The 20,226-nt window shown below is 38.8% G+C and overlaps 1 protein-coding gene and 1 non-coding gene across 2 annotated transcripts in view; both read right to left on the bottom strand.

Annotated features, from left to right (window-relative positions):
* Positions 1–18,935, bottom strand: part of LOC124385121 (iroquois-class homeodomain protein irx-2-like) — a 67,853-nt gene extending 48,918 nt beyond the window's left edge. The window contains 3 exon segments of the mRNA XM_046848257.1: positions 7,253–7,387; positions 8,001–8,132; positions 18,708–18,935. Of these exon segments, the coding sequence (XP_046704213.1) occupies positions 7,253–7,387; positions 8,001–8,132; positions 18,708–18,935 (495 nt within the window).
* Positions 9,269–9,340, bottom strand: trnae-uuc. Its single transcript has one exon. It is a non-coding gene; the product is annotated as a tRNA-Glu (tRNA).
* Positions 18,936–20,226: the final 1,291 nt, after the last annotated feature.

Raw genomic sequence — 20,226 nt, 5'->3', positions numbered from 1 at the left:
CTTGTTCATGTGTAAGATAGAGATCTAGAATGTACAGCTCATAGGACTCAAGTGTCCAAGGATGTTATGTATCACTTGAGGAAATGTCGATCTGGAAAAGTGTACCTATTGGCATCAATAAAATGTGCCCCCCTTAAGAAAATACAGACCTGGGGATGTATTGGCCCTGACAACTGGGGATACACTGGGGGAAAAATAGATAGCCTTGAAAAGAGAGAAACCTATGAATGTGTCTTGGAACATATAGACATTGGAATATAAGTTCTTGAAATCATAATCATTTGGGTTTTTATGGTCTTGCACATGCTGTGTCCTAGCGATATAGAATGAATATAGAGCCTTGGAAATAAGTGGTCCTCGATTCATATGGCTCCATGAACACAGATCCCTGAGAGCATAATTGTCTAGGAATATAGAATAAGATTATAGGATCCTTGGATTATTTAGCTCTAGGTATGTATAGCCACAAGGAATTGTATAGCCCAGGGAAGACATTGTTTTAAAAGTGGGATTGTGGGTTCCTGGGAAATTAAGGGATTGAGAATATTATCCTCAGGGAATACAAGAAAACATAAGGTCTTTGCTAACATTACTAAAATTGAAGAAAAAAAAGAAATGTAATTACAGCCAAATAAACTAGGTACACGAGATACTGTGGACAGCAAACAGCTCCCATGTTTTCTGCTGTAGGTGATAAGAGGAAACACTATGTCACATTATACTATTTGTTAATCTGTTTATTCAAAATTCTCTGAAGAGGAAAAATGTGTGGAGCAGATTGTGCTAAATTTGGCATTATCCCTGTTGTTAGGCTCTCAAAAGGAGCAGGGGGATCTATGCATCAGCGTTCTTTAATCATCTTCAATCGGCTGCTCTCCTCCTCCAAGCTTTCCAGCTGAAAGAGAGAGTGAGCGAAACAGCGTGACCCCCAGTTCCCAGTGGAGAGCTCCGGCCACTGCGCCACTGCAAACATTATTGCACCATCATTAGCATAATGATTTCCCTCGTCTCGTCTTCCCTCCTTCCTCCACCCTCTCTCTCTCATGCTGTGGGTTGTTACCCCGAAAAGCTCCCCGAGGTCCTCAAGTGTTTTAAGCTTGTTAATAATCATTATGGATGTGCAGCCAAGTGGGTGAAGAGAATAATTAAGTCACCTGAGGCACTCATGACGATTCTGTTAGGAAGTTTTCACTTCGTCCATCAGGGACTCATTAGAGATGGTTAATAAAAAGCAGGACAAAAAATCTCCTGGTTCTATGTAAACCTCTGATGTGGTGACCAAAAATTTAACCACTTGCCAAACAAGTTAAGAAAGTAATTACAGTTAGCTGTTACATAACTAAATAAGAGTGCTAGTGGCTTAGCATAACCTAATCCATTGCGATTATACCATGTTTATAGATGGCAATATTCTATCTTAAAATATTTTTCTTAACAATGTACTTTTTACAGGTGTAAAAAAGTATAATTTTTTTAAATGACCATCAGCATCTTTAATATAAGATAACTAGAGCTTGTTATTGTATAAATAAGGGAAATACTGTTTACTGTTTGCAACACCTTAGTGATGCTAGCTGTGATAGAAATGACAGTAATGTCCTGTTACATTCTTGTCTCGTTGTGGTTAAGCGCTGAAATATGGAACATACCCACTTCTGAGAGAAAACAAAATGCTCTAGCTTGCACAGCCATATTTTCCCATCAAGGATTTGTTCACATCATACACATGCTAATGCTGAGATGAAATGCATGTGTTCCTTGATGGACATCCAAGTCTAATCTCCAGCTAAACTCAGAGCTACATGCGGGCTTTACGTCTCCTACAAACAGTCATTAAAAAGTTCTGCCGTGTATTTAAGGCTAAAGGTGGATTAGCGTCTCAATGTGATCCTGAGAAGTACACTCATGTCGCTACAGGAACAGACAAAGTGGAAAAACGTGGGAGGTATGCGGACTGTTTTTCATCTCCGCTGGTGTCTGAAATTGGTAATTATTTATCACAACAAAACTGTGCACCCTTTTCCCTGTTTTTTTTGGACAGAAATGCTAATATGTCATACTAACAGCGTTCAGAATCATGTTGTTGACCCAAAATTGCCCTTTAATAATTAAAAATCAAAATGGCCCAAGTGAGCAGCTGTGTTCTTGTTGGTCTGACACTATCTACTTGGCTTAAGTACAGCAACTAGCTAGACCCTCTGTTTCAGAAAAATGCAAAACCATATTATTGGATCATACAAAACTGTCTATGAAAGTTAATCAATTATTTTTTTATATTAAAAACTGGCAGAACTGTTGCAAAACTGCAAATGATCAGTTTTTGAATGTTTCTTTGCAAATGTATCTTTATTACAAGTTTAGAAAAGCTTAATAAAATTGCAGACTTTTGCACTTATGATACACAGATTACAATTCTATGGAGTTATAAATGTTTGTAAATTTTTTTTTTCAAGCTCTGTTTAAGCCTTTTTTTTTCTCATTTCTCCTGTTATGGATTTTGATGTGCTAGTTACTTTCTGTAGGTAATGTCTGGCTACTTTGGCTTTACCTTTTTAAAAGTATAGCACTGAAAATCTATTTATAAATATGTTTATGTTTAGTTAATTAACTGAACCTTTCAATTAACCAGCAAGAGTTAACCTATGTAACATTCTAGCTATAACTTTTATCATACATCTATTTCAGATAAGATCAAATAAGAGTTGTTACATTGAGTTACATTTGCACACTATAGTTCTTAAAAGTAAAAAGACAAGAAGTTAGTATTTTTCTGTGAGTAACATTAACATACCTAGGCTAATGTCCAGATCATGCCAGTACTAGTTTCAGCTGTATTTCATCACTAGTTTTTGGATGTTTATTTCATTATTTCTTTTAGACTCTTATTTCTTTAAGATTTTTAAAAATATTGATAATAGTGTGCAGTCTGATGATTATATAATATTCCGAGATAAACACGCTAGTCTGAAATGCTAGCTGTACTTACTGCTGTAATTACTATGGGCTAGGGTTTTAGCATTTTATTTGTTCCCTATATATTCCTAGTTATGGTTTAGTGCGGGCAAAGCTTTCAGAAAAGAAACAAATAGCAAACAAATAGTAAGTTGATTAACATGCAATACCACAGGCATTTTGTCTTTTCTTCTTTTTCTTTTACTAGTTTGACTGCTACAGCTAATCTCTGATGCCCAGCATTCGTTCAGAAGTAAGTGAATTAGTGAACATTAGCTCGAGCATCATTTTCTTTTGTTGCTTAAACAGGCAATGATTTACCATATTGGACGTAGCTGTCAGGAAATAAACAAATAGAATTTGTTGATTACCATGTAGTGCTCCAGGGCAATGTCATCTCCTCTCTCTCTCTCTCTCTCTCTCTCTGTCTCTCTCTTTTGACTTCATCTTTCACCCTGCCAGAATGTCTTATTGCTTATTTTTTTTGCACTTAATTGCAAACAGGGAGGTCAATTAATTTTGCTCTCTCTCTCTATCGTTTTCCCTGCACAGCTAAATAAAACCGACGTTTGTCGTTTCCTCTTTGTCTTTTTTTTGTATTCAAATTCCCTGTCACTTCAAACGGATTAATTGAGCGCCTTTGTTGTTAATCTCAGTAGCACAGAGAGGAGGGAGAGTGAGACTCGTCTATCTCTCTCCCTCCCTTTCTCTCTTCAATGACAAGACGAGCCTCCAAAATTGTTCATTAGCAGACGAAGATGCTTTCCGTAGCCTTTGTGTAGCAACCAATACAGCTCCTTATCCAAATAAAGTAGTTTTAACACATCACAAACTCAAGAACTACTCAGATAGAGCTTATATTTTTTACCATTAGTTTTTTCAAAAAGGACACATCCGCCAAACAATAAAATCACAAACAAATCTTCCACAGAACAGAAAAAAAACTGAAACAGCAAAAACATGGTAGCTTGTCATGATTTGGCCCACTGGATAGAGAAGCTGATATTTTTTTGAACATCTGTTCCAGTAAGGCGAATGCCCATCAGTGCCAATGTCTCAATGGACAAGAAGTGAAAGATTTGCACTCAGCTGGTTAATGGAAATTATGCGAGGGGTCTCATGGGCCACTATTGAGAAACCTTACCCGATTCTAAGCTTCTGATGACACATAAATGAACTTACATTTACAAAATTGCAGAAATATGCTCTGTTATTAAAGTTACAGTCTGTCTTTTTAAAAGTGTCTCTAAATATTAAACAGTTGTATTTTTTTAGATGATAAAATTTTAAGTGTCTGTCGGAGGTTTTCTGAAACTGTTTTCCAACAGTTTTTTAGAAAACTTCAGGTTCAAAGGCTATTAGATGATCAATTTTCAGGTACACATAGGCCACACCTTCTTGAGTGGTATTGAAAAAAAATCCACGCCTCCTTAACAGTAACTGAATGCCATGATTTAAGCCATTCATCTGGTTTGAAAAGGTAGAGAAGTCACATCCACTTTAGTAAGACTGATGACACACATTACTACAGGTCCACCAACATGGGTTTTAGAACCCAGGCAGCCGATGGCCATTATGACGGCGATTGTTTTGGCCGATAGGTCATCTAATCGGCGAGAAAGAGAACTCTGCTTAGCTATTTAGCTTAGGGAATGCGCACACAGTCTTGCCCTTTGTCTTTGCAACTGAGCAGACATGATTGAAAAATGCTACACGAACCAGTTAGTAATGATCACAGCGATTTTTGGTGGAAATGCTGCTTGCGTTACATATTCCCTGTACTAAGTCTTCCAGTTTCCCTGTTTGGATGCCGAATACAGACTACTGCCACTTGCTGGTATAGGAGAGGTATGTTCTCTCATGCAAGCACAGCACGTATGAGCGGTTTGGTGGGTTAGATGCACCTGCCTAATAATCAGCCTAATTTGCAGCACAATTGGCTGATGCTAATTAATTAAAAAACGTATACAAATTAATTGGCCAGCTGATCAATTGGTCGACCTCCTAAACGTCATACCGTCACTGGGATTGACAGACAAAGGCAATGTCTCTTTCTTTACTGGGACTGATGAACACAGGCAATGCCTCCTTCACTGAAACTAATAATCACAGGCCACACCTCCTTCACTGAGACAGATAAACAAAGACCACACCTCTGTCACTGGGACTTATAAACTCAGGATATACTGTTTCACTGAGACTGATCCTTTACTAAGACTAATAAACATAGGCCACACCTTTTTCATTGAGACTAATAAAAGCAGGCCACACCTCCTTTACTGAGACTGATGGAGCACAATTTCTTAACTTGAACCAAAATGCAAAGAGTCCACACCTAATTCAGTTACATTGAAGTTTTGGAACAAAAATAACACCTCTTTCAGTAGGTTAAAACAATAATATAAATTTAAGATCTTGTCCCACCATGTCAGTTTTCTTATATTAGCAAACTTAATAAGAAAATTTTGAAATTTCAAGGAATACTGGATAATAATAACATTTAACATTTAAATATTTTGTTGCATTAAATAACTTTTACTGTAGAAAAAAAGGGAAAGACTGTAGGACGGTGTCTTCAGGCAGCTAGCACAAGCTTCTGAAGTGTGCGTGAAGCTCATGCCAGGATCAGGTTACCGTTTTAAACAATTACAGATGGCAGAGGTGCAACTGACGGCAATATGGAGGCATCTGGAGGAATCTTGACAGGCTTCACAGAGCAATGATTAATTACTGCTGGGCTTCTCTAGGCATTTCAATTTCCTTCGGCTTTCAGTGCCGGGCTGCAGGTGATAGCAATACAGTAGCTTCTGTTACACCATTGTAACGAGAACCAACCCCCACTCTCTCTTTCTCTCATTCTCTTTTTTTCTTTTTCTCTATATCCTGTGGCTAATCAGAACAGAAGAGGTCAGCCAAACACGGCCTAGCATGATACGTCTACGTAGCGCCTCCACCTGCTGCCAACACTAACACTAACCAGTGCTAGAACTCCAGATTATCTCATTCAGCGGATAAAAAAAGGAATTACCATCCTCTTCTACGTTTACTTCTTTTTCTCGGATGTTACGTTCACAATTTATTATTTGAAAGACTTTTTTATCAGGAAGTTTGCTATCCTGCTTTCATTAATCACACAGGGCTTCCAGATAGTAGCCGCTCCCTGGCATTGATGCAAATATGGAGTCTGTTTATCATCAGTCAAAGGGATAATAAAGTTTTTTCCTTTTTTTTTAGATTTACAGCTAGAAAGATAACTTCATCTCATTCTGGAGTGCTAAGAAAATATTTATCAGTGTGACTGCTTTTTATTAAAAATGTAGAAAAAGAACTAGCTGGCAGTTGACGTGTCGTTGATGTGAGGATCTTAGAAGGATCAAAGAATGTTGAATTATCTGTGAAAATGCATAAATAAGGGATTTTATTAATAATAATAATAATAATGATATGAAGAAAAATAATAAAGAGATGTTAATATTATTTATTATTTGTACACCATTTACACACAATCTTTTAGATTTAACTTTATTTATCATTTACATGTAATAATAATATGTAATAATGTTAATTTTGTAGACACTTCTGAAGGTAAACATAGTCTAATTTTGTCTTGTTTGTGATGCTGCTGAGCTTTTATCTTTGTACTTTTTAAAAATGTATCAGCTAAGAGAGTCCTTGTCAGTCTTCAGCTATGTTTGAATAAAATTTTTCTAGTTGTGTAGCTTGAAAAAAAACCACGAGAAAACTAGCTAGCTAAATAGGTTTCTAGCAGTTACCAGCTAATGTGTTAGTTGCTAAAATTCAATTAAGTTAATTTTTATTTGTATAGCACTTTTAACAATTACCATCGTCTCAAAGCAGCTTTACACAGATAATGTGGTGATAAAAATGAATAAGATGTTCTTTGTAAGTGTAAGTGTCCCTGATGAGCATGCCGGTGGCGACTGTGGCAAGAAAAAACTCCCCGAGATGGCATAAGGAAGAAACATTGAGAGAGAGAGAGGAACCAGACTCAAGAGGGAACCCATCCTCATCTGGGTTGCACTGAACGTCCATTTATTACAGATAATGTTCCGGGGTACAGTGATCAGAGCAAACTGTAGTCCTGAGTCAGTGTAGCAGACTGTTGACATTAACTACAGTCCTCAAAGCTCCCAGACCTGGCAGAGGAAATGGATACGTCAGATCCAGCACATTTCCCCAGGGTTTAAAAGCTTGCTCTTTAACGGTTTCCTCTTGGTGTGGCGCTCCACCTCATTGCTATTGAGGAAGGGGGTGACAGGGGGTGCCATATTAGACTAACCTGTGGACATGCCTCCACAGCCAGTCTAGTTCGAGGAGCTCTTGAAGGTAGTAATGCAGGGGCCTGCCCTACTTTCCAGATCTGCACATCCCACCCCCTAGAGCCTGCTTGGGCATGTTGCGTGTAGCCCTCTTTCTACAGAGCACAGGACCATGGAGACACAGTTGGCAGGAGTTTCCAGGCTGCCAGATAGTCTCTTAAGAGAATTAGTCTCTCGAGACTGACCTCTGGTATGCCTGGAGCAGCTTGAGCAATGCCCTAAAGCTGTCTTAGATCCCTCCGGGGAGGTGGTGAGCCGCCCAGTTTTACTACGTTTGTACATTATCGCCTAACATCCCTGGCAGGGGGAGAGCGAGTGGCAACGTCAATGAGAACGACAAGGGAGGAAGGTCAGACAAGTTCAGCCAAGCTGCCTCTCAGCGGCCACCAGGGCTGTCATAGACTGGTCTATGCCCCTAGTGGTCTTTTTAGTGGCTCTGAGGGCCATTCTCTAAAATGCATCGTCTCTCCTTTCATCTCCCTCGTCTATGTCTTTAAGAGCGTTCGCCTGGTAGGCTAGCAAGACTGCCATGGTGTGCAGACAACCTCTAGCCTGACCCAGCGGGGGGGCAGTGACCTCGGTCGCAGAAAGCGTTCATCTAATTGATTTAAAGGATGCTGTTCCTGCTTCTCAGCTGACCAACAGATATTCAGCTTGGCTTTAGCACGAGAGGTGGAGCGCCGCATTTTATTCACAGGGGGAAGAAACCTTGACAGAAGCGAGGCCCGAACCTCGAGGAATGCTAGCGAGAGTGCCCTCCTCGAAGAGCACTCTGCTGAAGTGGAGCATCTGCAAGGACATGCGTCTGCAGTGCAAACAATCGGCTCCCTCAAGAGCCGACTGAGCATACACCGCTTGTAGACAAGCTACATATAGACAGCCTGAAAGCCCGCTTGCCTGTTTTCTTTTCCATTTTACAGATTTTCTTTTCCCTATTTTTACCGACTTACCGATACTTACCTGCGGCAAAAACAGACACACACAGAGCACTTCCCGAACAAACAGAAGCTAGCACTGTCTTTATGGCATGTGCTTTTATAGCTTCCTGTGCGTTACCTCGCCCCGTCGGTTTTCCGTTGGACTGATTACATGTGTTTTAGAGCATGGTCACGCAGAGCCGTTCCCAAACCGTTTTTGACACAGCTCGAGTTCCCTCTGGAAACTAGAGTTACATACGTAACCCAAAGATGTTATTATAACAGCAATTTGGAGGCTAAATGTTGATTGGGATGTTTAAAAAAGCACATATAAAACTTATGATTAGGTAATCACAAAATTTTGTCCATATAGTGTACTATGAAATGTCAGAAATATTATATTTGTGGACAGGAGCAGCTTAGGAGTGTTGCATGACTCAATCTTTTGTGTCGTAGAATTTTCTTTGTGAGCTATGTTGACCTTCTTTAAAACACTCTTACCTGATTCATTTTATCTTTCGTGCTCCAGCAGAATTGAATCATATGCTTTATTGCTCCTCTTTGACTAATTGGCACTTGGAGGAACAGCAGAGATGAGCAGCAGATGACTGAGGGTGTGAATATCCACTGACCCATGAGGAATTGGCAGCCATATAGGAAATCATCTTAAGGAGATAATCCGGTTTTGGTGATCCCTTGCTGGGCCGCCACATACGGCCTTCTCCAATTAATTGCCTCCAACAAAACTGACGTATGATTGTTTAATCTAGCACTAGTCCATTATTCTCCAGTATAACAACAACGCTTTTAGCTTCTTGTCAGTTGCTCCTGGTGTCTAATTGAAAACTGTTCCTATCAAATAACATAAAACAGTTGATTCTATTTGAAAAGAATAAACTTTCTTTCAGCTTCTCCCATTAGGGGTCGCCACAGCAGACCATCCACATGTTTAATTTGGCACATGTTTTACACTGGATGCCCTTCCTAACACAGCCCTCCCCATTTACCTGGGCTTGGGACCGGCACTAAGGCTTGTGCAACCCTAAAGGCTGGAGTTGGCTCCCTGACCGGGGATCGAACCGGGGCCGCAGCGGTGAAAGCGCCGCATCCTAACCACTAGACCACCAAGGAAACATGTCTATTTAAAAATTTTGCCCAAGTTTAACTATATAATATTGCTTATTTATATAGTTTTTTAGAAATTATTGATTTTACACAATTTTTGATTATTTTATTCTCATGATTTCTTTCCCCACGTGATTCATGTTGCACATTCTTACTGTGCATTTCCAATAATAATTTCTTTTTACACATGACTCTTTTTGCCATTCAATTCTTTTATTCTCACTTGTGATTTTTTTTCTTCTTTCACCTGTGATTCATTTATACCTGATTTTATTTTATTTTATTCACAGTTTTTTCATTTCCATTTTCTCCCTCCATAGTTTTCATAAATAATTTTCTGATTCTTTCATTTTACCCCAGATTTTATTTAATAATTTTTTTATGATTAATTTTGTGATTAATGCCATGTGATTTGTTTACATGATTGAAAAAAATATTTAATGTATTTATGTTTTATTATATGATTTGCTTTTCTTGTGAGTTTATTCACAATGCGTTTTCCACACGATTCATTATCTCACGTCTTTTTTTTACCCATGATGCATTTTCACACGTTTTTTCACACGACAGTGAGCACCATGCATACTGGTGGCTAAAAGCTTCCAGTGCTTGTTAGTTATATAAGAGTTGTAGATCCAGTGAAGAACTTGAAGAATTGTGCTTGATGTGTTTTCGATGAAGAGTATGGTTGTTTTTACTTCCTTCATTGACACAGATCCATCCTTTGGAGAAGGCGAGATGCAGATGATAAGAGAGACTGATTAAAATAAAGGATGTGAGAGAAAGGGAGAGAGAGAAATAGAGAGAGATTGAGAAAAAGGCGGTATAAATTTCCAACGCCATAATGCGACATGACAGGTTTATAAAACTTGCCACTTGCGGTTGAAGGGCTGGAAATTGACTCGGGCGGTGGTAAGCGATAACATATTCCACTTTAAACAATGCCCATAATGACGGGTTTATTGTGTTACTGAGATGGAAATAAAACTTTAATTCCCTGGGCACAGGACGATCTGCATGCTTCAGTGTGCACACGCCTCGATGGGGATTTCGTCTCGCTTTCCCATGGCCTTCTTACCATTTACAACCCTCTCTCCTCTTTCTCTCTCTCTCTCTCTCTCTCTTGCTTACGTTTCACAGAAGGTAATGAGAACCTAATGAAGCTTGACTTGAATTTTTTTGGCGAGCCACTCCGTTCACATTCCCAGAGGGTCAGAAGAAGACGTTTGGTCTTTACTGAGGCTGTGCTGACGGATGGACAGATTCAGGCTCCTTTTCACCACATAGGAAGGGAATAAGGACACCAGGGAAAGGAAAGAAAAAGAACAATAATAAAACAGTCTGCTCCTGATTATCTTCAGGCCGGTGGCTGCCTTTACAGATCTCCACTTAAACATTTTAACCCATGGACGAAACTTTAGCTAGAAACAAGCTAGCACTGTGCTAACCAACAAAATAGTACAACCCCATTTAAAAGCAAACCCTCTTCTTTATAGAAAATTATAGAAAATCGGGTAAAACTAGCACTAATAATAAACAGACTAGCACAGACAAGCATTATAGCAAACAATATACCTTATTGGCACTATAAGTATACAACATAGCTCACAAACAAGCATTAGAGTCAATATGACATAAAAAAGTCTAATACATCACATTGCATTACAGATTATAGAATATTTGATAACAAAAATTAAACCCTTTAACTAGTATTATAGTAAATTATCCAAAGACAAAATTAGCATTGCAGCCACAGTCAGACACTGATTTTAGCAATGGTATAATCTTGATATGGATTAGTACTTAGTACTTAGTACTTACCAAAACGTAGCGCTAATAAGGTCATAGAGATAATCTAGTTATTAGCAAGCAAAATCAGTAAAAAAACTAAATTTTTGATATGGAAATCATTAGCTTCATTACTTTTTGGAAAAACTTCTCACCTGTGCATATTTTAATAAAACGAGGACTGATTTGAAAATGGCTTACTGTCTGTTGCAACATAAAGCTCAGAACTCTGATGTGTTTCTTGTTACACTGTATTTCATGTTCTAGCAAACCACTCCATATTTTAATGAAAGAAAATGAGCAGGAGTTTGTCTTAGATCTCTGCAGGTCTCCAAACAGAAACATCTCAGAAGATTTGCATTTCTGAAAACAAACCATGTTTTTTTGTTGTGTATGTTTTTTAATTAAACTTATGCGTAGCGATGTTGTCATTAGGAATCTCATGTACACTTTTTGTTTCTCGTAATTTTTCTGATACATTATTCACTTTGTGGGTGTTTAATTCCGCCAGTTTTCCACGGTTTTCCCTGTCTGTGGCGTAAATAATCACATCTGAATATGCAAATGCTGTAAATAATTAACGACTCTGCATTTTATTTATATCCTGCACTGAGTGCCTGGAGTGATTTGTTTGGATTTTGTACCAGTTTTGTTTTGTTTATCTGGGTTTCCCGTAATGCACTGTAATACTGTTTACATTAGGTTGTTCAGAAATCTATCAACAGTACAGTACTCTACAGTACTTGTTAAAAATGTTTAAAAAAGTGCATCAATTAGCATTTAGAATAATCAGTTTAAATGTATTGTTTCAAATATATATATATATATATATATATATATATATATATATATATATATATATATATATATATATATATATATATATATATAGTTTCAAATATATATATATAATTACCTGTAAATTTGTGTTAATTATCTTTCTGAAAGATTGCTAGCTTTTAAGTAATCCATTTTTTCACTACAGTAATTAGTGTAGTTAAGTGATTTCGCTAGTTGAGCAGGTTAGGCTTTATTGCTCATTCGTAAATAAGCAACACCTACAGTTGCTAATTCAGCTAAATGTTTTTAAGCACATAAACAACTATTTTGGCTAGATAAGCTAACTGATTACTAGCAACCAGCCCTCTAGCTGCAAGCTACACTCTTAAGATAACTCATGATTAGCTTATTATGATTCATAGTTTTTACATTTTAATATATAAGAATAAACAAATGATATTTGTAATAACGATTAATTTTACCTGGATTTGAAAAGCAAGAGTGTTTAGGTCAGTGCTTTTCTTATGTTTATTGCCAATTAGACAGTTAGCTGTACTGTAGACTGTAATTTTTTATTTAGATTAATAACTGAGTTCGGGTCTAGCAAGCTGTTTCTAGTGAAGCATTTCCATGCAGCTAGAGTAGAAATAGTAGTCCCAGAAATTGTATTTTTATTCTGAAAGGATAAACCTTTATAATTAATATTAATAAAGATTAGCAAATTAATGACATTGTTTTTTGTAATGATTTCTAACTTCCATTGTTTTGGACGCTAGTATTTCGGAGACACCTCTCATATATTTTCTCAGACACCGGGGGTCAGAGGCCACCTTGTCACCTTTCAGACTCACCCAGGAAACTTGCATGTTTTGAAAATGAAGGTCAACTCAGGGATTATCGCTTAGCTAAAAAAAGATTGACACACGCCAGGAATTAGCAAATAACACGAGGAGTGATGTTTCTTACTTAACTGTAAAAAAGCTAAAGCAGTGTGTGTGTGTGTGTGTGTGTGTGTGTGTGTGTGTGTGTGAGAGAGAGAGAGAGAGAGAGAGAGAGAGAAATTGAAAAGAAAGAGAGAGTAAAAAAAGAAAAAAGTGCAACGTGCTTAATCTTTCCTCTTATCTCGCCACCGGTGCGACTTCTTCCAGGCAATTCTCCATTCAGCCTATTGATTTTTATCTCCTCGGCTAAACCCTCGCTGACAGATTATTTTTCAAAGAGCGGAGCTACACTTTTTCCTCACCATGCCGACCCACATTTTCCTCCAAATGAATGATAAATAGCCAAATCGAGTTAGCGCCTATTACCGAGCTTCAGGATTCAGCTCTGTTTAGCCACTGAGAAAAACTACAATAGCGTCGCTGTGGAGAGAAATAAAACATTAAAATGATCTGAGAATGTTACAGTATGTATACACTATGGACATACATTTCTGGACACCTGACCATATGATTGATAAGTGCTTTTTTTAAAACATCACATAGCACATTTATTCCCCATTTTCTCTTAAAATAACTTCCAATCTTCTGGGAAGATGTTCCACTAGGTTTTGGAGAGTGCTTGTGGAGATTTGTGCTCATTCAACTACAAGGGTTTTAGTAAAGTCAGGTGCTGATGTAGGGTGAGGAGGCCTGGGGTGCAGTCAGCATTCCAATTTATCCCAGAAGTGTTCAGTAGGGTTGGGGTCAGATCTCTATAAAAGACCTTCCACTCCACCCCATGTAAACCATATCTTCAGGAAGCTGGCTTTGTGCACAGAGGCATTGTAATGCTGGAACATGTTTATTGCAAACCAGAGGCAGAAAATGTAACTTGTTTTTTATATTAATGCTACACCACGGTGATGTAGCTTTTGTCGTACCCCCACCCCTACACACACACACACACACACACACACACACACACACACACACACACACACACACACACACACTGTTAATATACACCATCCTTTTTTCATTCACTTTACCTAGAATAACTTTTCATTAAAATAGAATTATTAAACACATTTTAATAATTATTTATCATATTAATTTATATTGTTTTTTCTAAGAGTGGCATTAACTTCACTCTGACATTTGAAGCATCGTTTCAGTGGTTATGTGATTATCATGATTTTTTTCCAACACCATTGCTGGTATAAATAAATGGTTGTGTTGAAATAGACCGATTGTAGAGATGATCTTTATTAGCCTCTTACACACACACACACACACACACACACACACACACACACACACACACACACACACACACAAAAAGCTTTATGAGCTGTCCTGAGCCCATTGAAATAGAAATGCAATTATTAATAAAAACCCTTAATGCTCAGTCATGCACATCTTATAGCCTCTTTCTCCCTCTCTCTCTTTCTCCATCTCTCTCTCTCTCTCTCTCTCTCTCTCTCTCTCTCTCTCTGTGTGTGTGTGTGTGTGTGTGTGTGTGTGTGTGTGTGTGTGTGTGTGTGAAATTCAGTGATGATGATGAAGTTGATGATGTTGTATTGCATTGTAGAACAGCGTACATTACAGCGCATGCTGCTTGAATGCACACGCTAAAGCACTTTTCTTTTTTAAAATAAAATCTCAAATCTAAGTTCAGAACATGATCCTGCATTGGCATATGAGATCATCTACCATGACACAATAACCATAAATCCCTGCTCACATTCCGATCTCCAGTATGCACTAATACTAGCGAAAACAGCTCTTACTCCATCAACTGGCTAATGTACGTTACTTTAGGTGAATCTAAAATCTCGTGTTTGCATTCTTTGTTTGCTTATATTTTAACATGTCAGCATTCACACCTATGAACTCCATGAATTCCATTTAGCTTAAAAAAACAAACTAGCATTTACATTTTGTTTTCTTTCCCTACAGATGATTAGCAAATTTAGTATGGGCATGTGTATTTTTTTGTTGTTGTTGTTATTATTAGCGGTGTGTCCCTTAATCTTTTACATGTTTATCCCCCGACTGTGTTTTATTCATTTATTATCAACAGAATTAGGTGTTACCCGTGACAAATCCTCTTTATTTCAATTGTTATTAGCAAAGGTTTTACACCTGGCATATACACCTTTTCTCATTTTCATTCCAATTTAGTGTAGTTAGCATTTATACATTTACATACATTTATGCATTTATTTTTTCTCAATTCATTATTAGTTAACTTTAGTATTAACACTTCATTTCATTTCACTTCAATAAACTTCATTATTTATTAACCAAATTAGAATTTGTGTGTTGAATTTTAATCTTTATATATTTATATATCATATTTTCAATGTTTTATTCAGTGTTACCAAAAGCTAATGTTTACACGTCACTTATTCTCCTAGTTTAATTAGTTCTTAACATAGTTAGATTTGACACATAGTTCTTAATTAAAGCAATGTTCTAAAACTAAAATCTGAAACTCAAACAAGTCCAGTAATTAGCAAAATTAGTAAAGCAAAAGCAAAGTAAGCAGATCTCAGTGATGAAATGTGAAATGAGAAATATGTAACGTGTTATCTGGAGTATAATTTCAGACAGTATTAAAAACATGAAGAAACATATTTTTCTCCACAAAATGTTAACGGCGTGATGTTAGCAATGCTAAACAGCGAATGTGCTGTATTTCACCCTGTTGTGGCCGAGGAGCCACGGCCTGCAGCACAAGTGGCCGTGTTCCGGAGAATTCTTCTTAAACGGATTTGAGGGAAGGAGCGGCGCCCGGAGCTAAAAAAAAGAGGGATTTAGTCTATCTATCAATTTGCAAGAAGCCACCTCTACACGAGCCAGCGAAAAAAAAACATGATCTGCTTACACTTCACACTCAGGATCTAATTTCAATCTCTCTGTGAGCTCTTTCAACCAGCACATCATTCTCTCCATCAGTGAGAGAGTCCAACATGGACTGGGGGAGAGGAAGAAAAATAAATAAATAAAACTGCCCACTCGTCCTCCTGGGTAGAAATGTAGAAAAGCCTCTCCCTCGTCTTTATCGTTCAGATTTCAGATTTTAAGCTAAATGTTGAAAGCACTGCAGGATGGTCACGGTTTAAACCTACCAGAAGAAGAAGAGAAAGAAGAAGGAGGAGGGAGAGGAGGAGGAGAAAAATGGAAAAGGAAAAAAAGTTAAGCTTCCACCACGTTGGCTAGCTGAGATACCGGCCATAAGCTGACAAGTAATTAAACGGGCATATCTATAACAACTGTCATCTCTTATTTCTGCCCAGGCTGGACTCCAAGCAATGGAGGAAAAAAAACAAGGTGGAAAAGAAAATACAGGGGAAAAAGAATGAGAAGAATTAATTCTAAAATTTACAAATTCAGTGTCTCCAGATCATGTCTGATTGAACAAAAAGAGGGTAAAAATACTTTTGAAATTCACATAAATAAATAAACAATTAATCAACAAATTTAGAATCAATGAATAAAGCACAAAATACCATAATACAGAAAAGCCAAATTATAATAATAAACCTTATTGTCACTTTTTTCATTTTATTACATGAATTGCTCACGCTAGTGGGAACACCTTTATACACTAGCACCAAAAAATTAAATGTAACCTTGGACAATGTCACCAATTCTTAATCTAAGATCAAAATAATCATTTTAAAAACACGTAATTACTTACAAAGCTCCTTTAAAGTATTGCAAAGCTAATAGACAGATTGAAAATTGTTGTCTGACCCTTTGACTATCAGTATAAACAGAGCAAAACAAAATGGCCACTACAAGGTCAGGACATCATACATGGGAAAGCCCTACCAAATAGCCTTTAAATAACTACTCAAAGAACGGCAGACACCTCATCTGGTATCTTTAAGCAGACCTAAATAAAACTGACTTTGAACTACAGTTGAGACAGGCCACAGGATGATCCCATTTTGACCACACTGATTTCAACCTTCCTTTATGCTTACATTAATGCTGGGAAGTGTATTTAAACAACATTTCCATGGTCCACAAATTTCTCATAGCTTAACTTTACTTAGTCCTTCTCCCACTTCAAGACTGGATCTCTCATTCTGTTATTTTTATTGGCCTTGTAATGTAGCTACTGTAGGTACTAGTTTCTCTTCTGATACCATAATGTGTTAGCCAAGCTCTAGACCCATCTCCACTGATGACTGAAAAGATCCCTTTCACTGGCCTCACCTGGTGAGTAAGTACAGTTGCTGTGACAAAAATGCCAGACCAGTCGGCCATGTGCAATGAGTGTGGTCATTTGCTACAACTGATATTGTGACATGGTTGGCAGGGATTTAGTCGATTAGTATGTATTTTCACGTCTCAGGGCATGCAGCTCTCCATGGCATTTGCACTAGGTTGTGGTCATAAACAGAAATTCCTGGACTCTTTGTAAATTGCACTTAAGATAACTATTTTCTTACTTTTAAAGTATAAAGTAAAACCTCTGTATTGCTACTTGTGTTGGTAACCTGGATGTAAGCAATGCCACAAAAATACACCTCTCTTCTTTTTGCTTTAAAAAGGGAGATTGTGACATATATGTATGGAATGCATTTAACATGTTCCAGCTCTTTTAATGAATTTCTCTATTCCTTACTGGCCAATCTGAGCAATCAGGGTACCTTACTAAGAGAGATGATGGTCATGCTAAGTTCTAGAGATCCTGTGTGGAGTTGGGACATATTTCCAGAAGGACAACCATCACTATAGCCTTCCACCGATCTGGGCTTTTTTTTCTAGGATGGATCTGATAACACATTAAGTATCTGGGAGGACGAAGCTGGGTAGACAACAGAGCCACCTTATTAGCAGGTTGAGTTCTTCACTTGGCTTAAGATCAAATCCTTTGATAGTGTTATAGAAGGTAACCTTCCACGGCCAGTACTTCTTTGGTGGGTTGCCCAATGCAGATGTGAACTGTGATCTGTTTCCACCAGCTTGAAGAATTTAGTATAAGAGAGAGTAGTGTAGCAGCTGATGGGGATGTTAGAATATGTGGGAATGTGAGTAGGAGGATGTCTAAAAGGGACTGTATTGCATGAAGGAGTCTGGCTGCGGCTGAAAAATACAAGTAAACTATTAGTGTCTAGAGGTGTTTCTTATAAAGTGAACGGTGATTGAATAGAGGTATTAAAGTGAAGGGTTAGTGTATAGCAGTGTTCCTATTGCTATTAGCTTTGTATAATAAATCATATTACTTCATCTGCATTTTATGTCTAAAAAATATTATGTTGTTTAAATTGATCATTAGCAAATTATGAATTTATTTTTGGAAAAAATATGTAAAATAGTTTCCTTCAAAATTTTATTGATTTCTGCATTTGTAAGTAAATAAAAAAAAAAAAAAATTAGAAATGGGCACATTTATGGGCACCTTGATTTTGCTCCTAAAAACAGTTGCCCTTTCGGGAACTCCGGCTGCGTCAACAACGCCTTGGGAACGCCTCTGCGTGACCACGATCTTAACTATGGGTGTAATCAGTCCAACAGAAAAGCACATCACCGGTGGGGTGACGTCACAACCAGGAAGTATAAAAGCACATGGGGTGGAGAAGGCACTAGCTTCTGTTTGTTCAGAAAACGTTTTTGTGTGTCTGTTTTTGCCACAGTTGTGTATCAGTAAGTTGGTAAAAAAAAAAAAAAAAAAAACATGAAATTCAGGAAAATGAAAAAGCAAACTATAGGCAAGCGGTCTTTCAGGCTGTATGTTCCTCCTTGCCTTCCGCTTTATTATAGGGGATACACACAGTCTATGTGTAGCTTGTCTGGTAGCAGAGCATGCTCGGTCGGCTCTTGAGAGAGCTGTTTGCTTGCATTATAGACATATTATATCCCTTTACCTCTGAGGTGAAGTGTCGTTTGAGGTCATGAAGTTCACAATTGGACCCAGCAGAGGAAATTGAGACAGGCTTGTTCCTTTCTCCTTTCACACCTGCCAGATCCATCTCCTCTTCCCAGGGCCCGCTCTTTGGCAGTTTCTTCCCCCCGTGGAGAAGGTGCAGCGATCCACCTCTCTTCTTCTGGGGAGGGGGATGAGGGGGCGCTATAATGGATGAACCCATGGACATGCCCCCGCAGCCAGTCCAGTTCGAGGAGCTCTTGGAGGTAGTTATTTGTTCTGTTTCCAAGCTTAACATCGCTTGGCCAGCTGAGAATCAGGAGGATGCGGCTTTGGCTTCTCTGAGACTCTGGGGCATCCGCATACTGAACTATATCGACGATTGGGTGATATTGGCTAAATCAAAGCACTTGGTGACCCAGCATCAAGATGTCGTTCTCGCCCACATGAAAAAACTGGGGTTAAGACTAAAGGACAAGAAAAGTGTACTGTCTCCGGTACAGAGAACCACCTATCTAGACAGGGTGTGGGATTCGATCACTATGTGGGCAAAGTTGTCTTCTGCTCAAGTCGAGTCTAACCTCACAGCAGTCAAGAAAGTGAGAGAAGGTCACTTACTGTAAAGCAGTTCCAAAGACTTCTGATCTGATGGCAGCTGTATCCAATGTGGTGCCACTGGGCCTCCTGAGACCCCTTCAGTGGTGGCTCAGGACCCAAAGGGTTCTACGGGAAGGGCAACCCAATCCACACAATGAAGGTCACGTGGCAAGCCTTACGGGCCTTAGACATTGGGGAGAGAACCTAGTTTCCTGTTACAGGGCCAATTGGGGGGCTGCTTGTCATTGTGTTCTGTTAACGACGGACACCTCCCTAACAGGTTGGGGGCGGTCATAAGTAGCCATTTCGCTCAAGGTCTTTGGGGCGGGCCCCATCTCTTATGGTACATTGATTGCCTGGAGATGCTGGCCGTGCCTCTAGCATTGAAGCAATTCCTCTTGGACTCAAGAAATCTCGCATTGTCCCCTCTGGTTTTCCCTAACCCAACCAGTCCCTTTCGGACTGGATGCTATGGTGCAGGCGAGGAGTTTGTTGAGAGTTGGATGGAGTCCATCTCCTTTTGGGAGCCCCGTGCTGGCCAGGCTGGCCATGTTTCACCGACCTGGTAAACCTTCTCGAACACCCTTCAAGCTGTGCCTCCAAAGGGGCACAGCTCGTAGGTCATGGAGACAATTCTCTTCCAATTCAGCTCTACCAATCCAGCTCCCTCCACGAGGAGGTCACATGCTGCAAGGTGGTGCCTGTTCCCTACATGGTGCGAAGGTAACCAGTTAGACCCAGTTACTGCCCATGTCCAGTCATGCTCCAGGCACTCAATTCTTCTCCTTTGCAGGCCCCCACCAGGAGAAGCTTAACTGGGTGTGCCCGTTGCTAGCACTGGACACATATGTCTATAGAACTGCCGTGTGGAGAAATTTGGGCCAGCTACTTGTCTGCTACGGTCCATATAAAAAGGGTCTCCC

The sequence above is a fragment of the Silurus meridionalis genome, chromosome 4 (genome assembly GCF_014805685.1).
Source record: "Silurus meridionalis isolate SWU-2019-XX chromosome 4, ASM1480568v1, whole genome shotgun sequence".
NCBI lineage: Eukaryota > Metazoa > Chordata > Actinopteri > Siluriformes > Siluridae > Silurus > Silurus meridionalis.
Note: the sequence above shows the minus strand (reverse complement) of the source record. Positions and strands in the feature narration are given on the sequence as shown.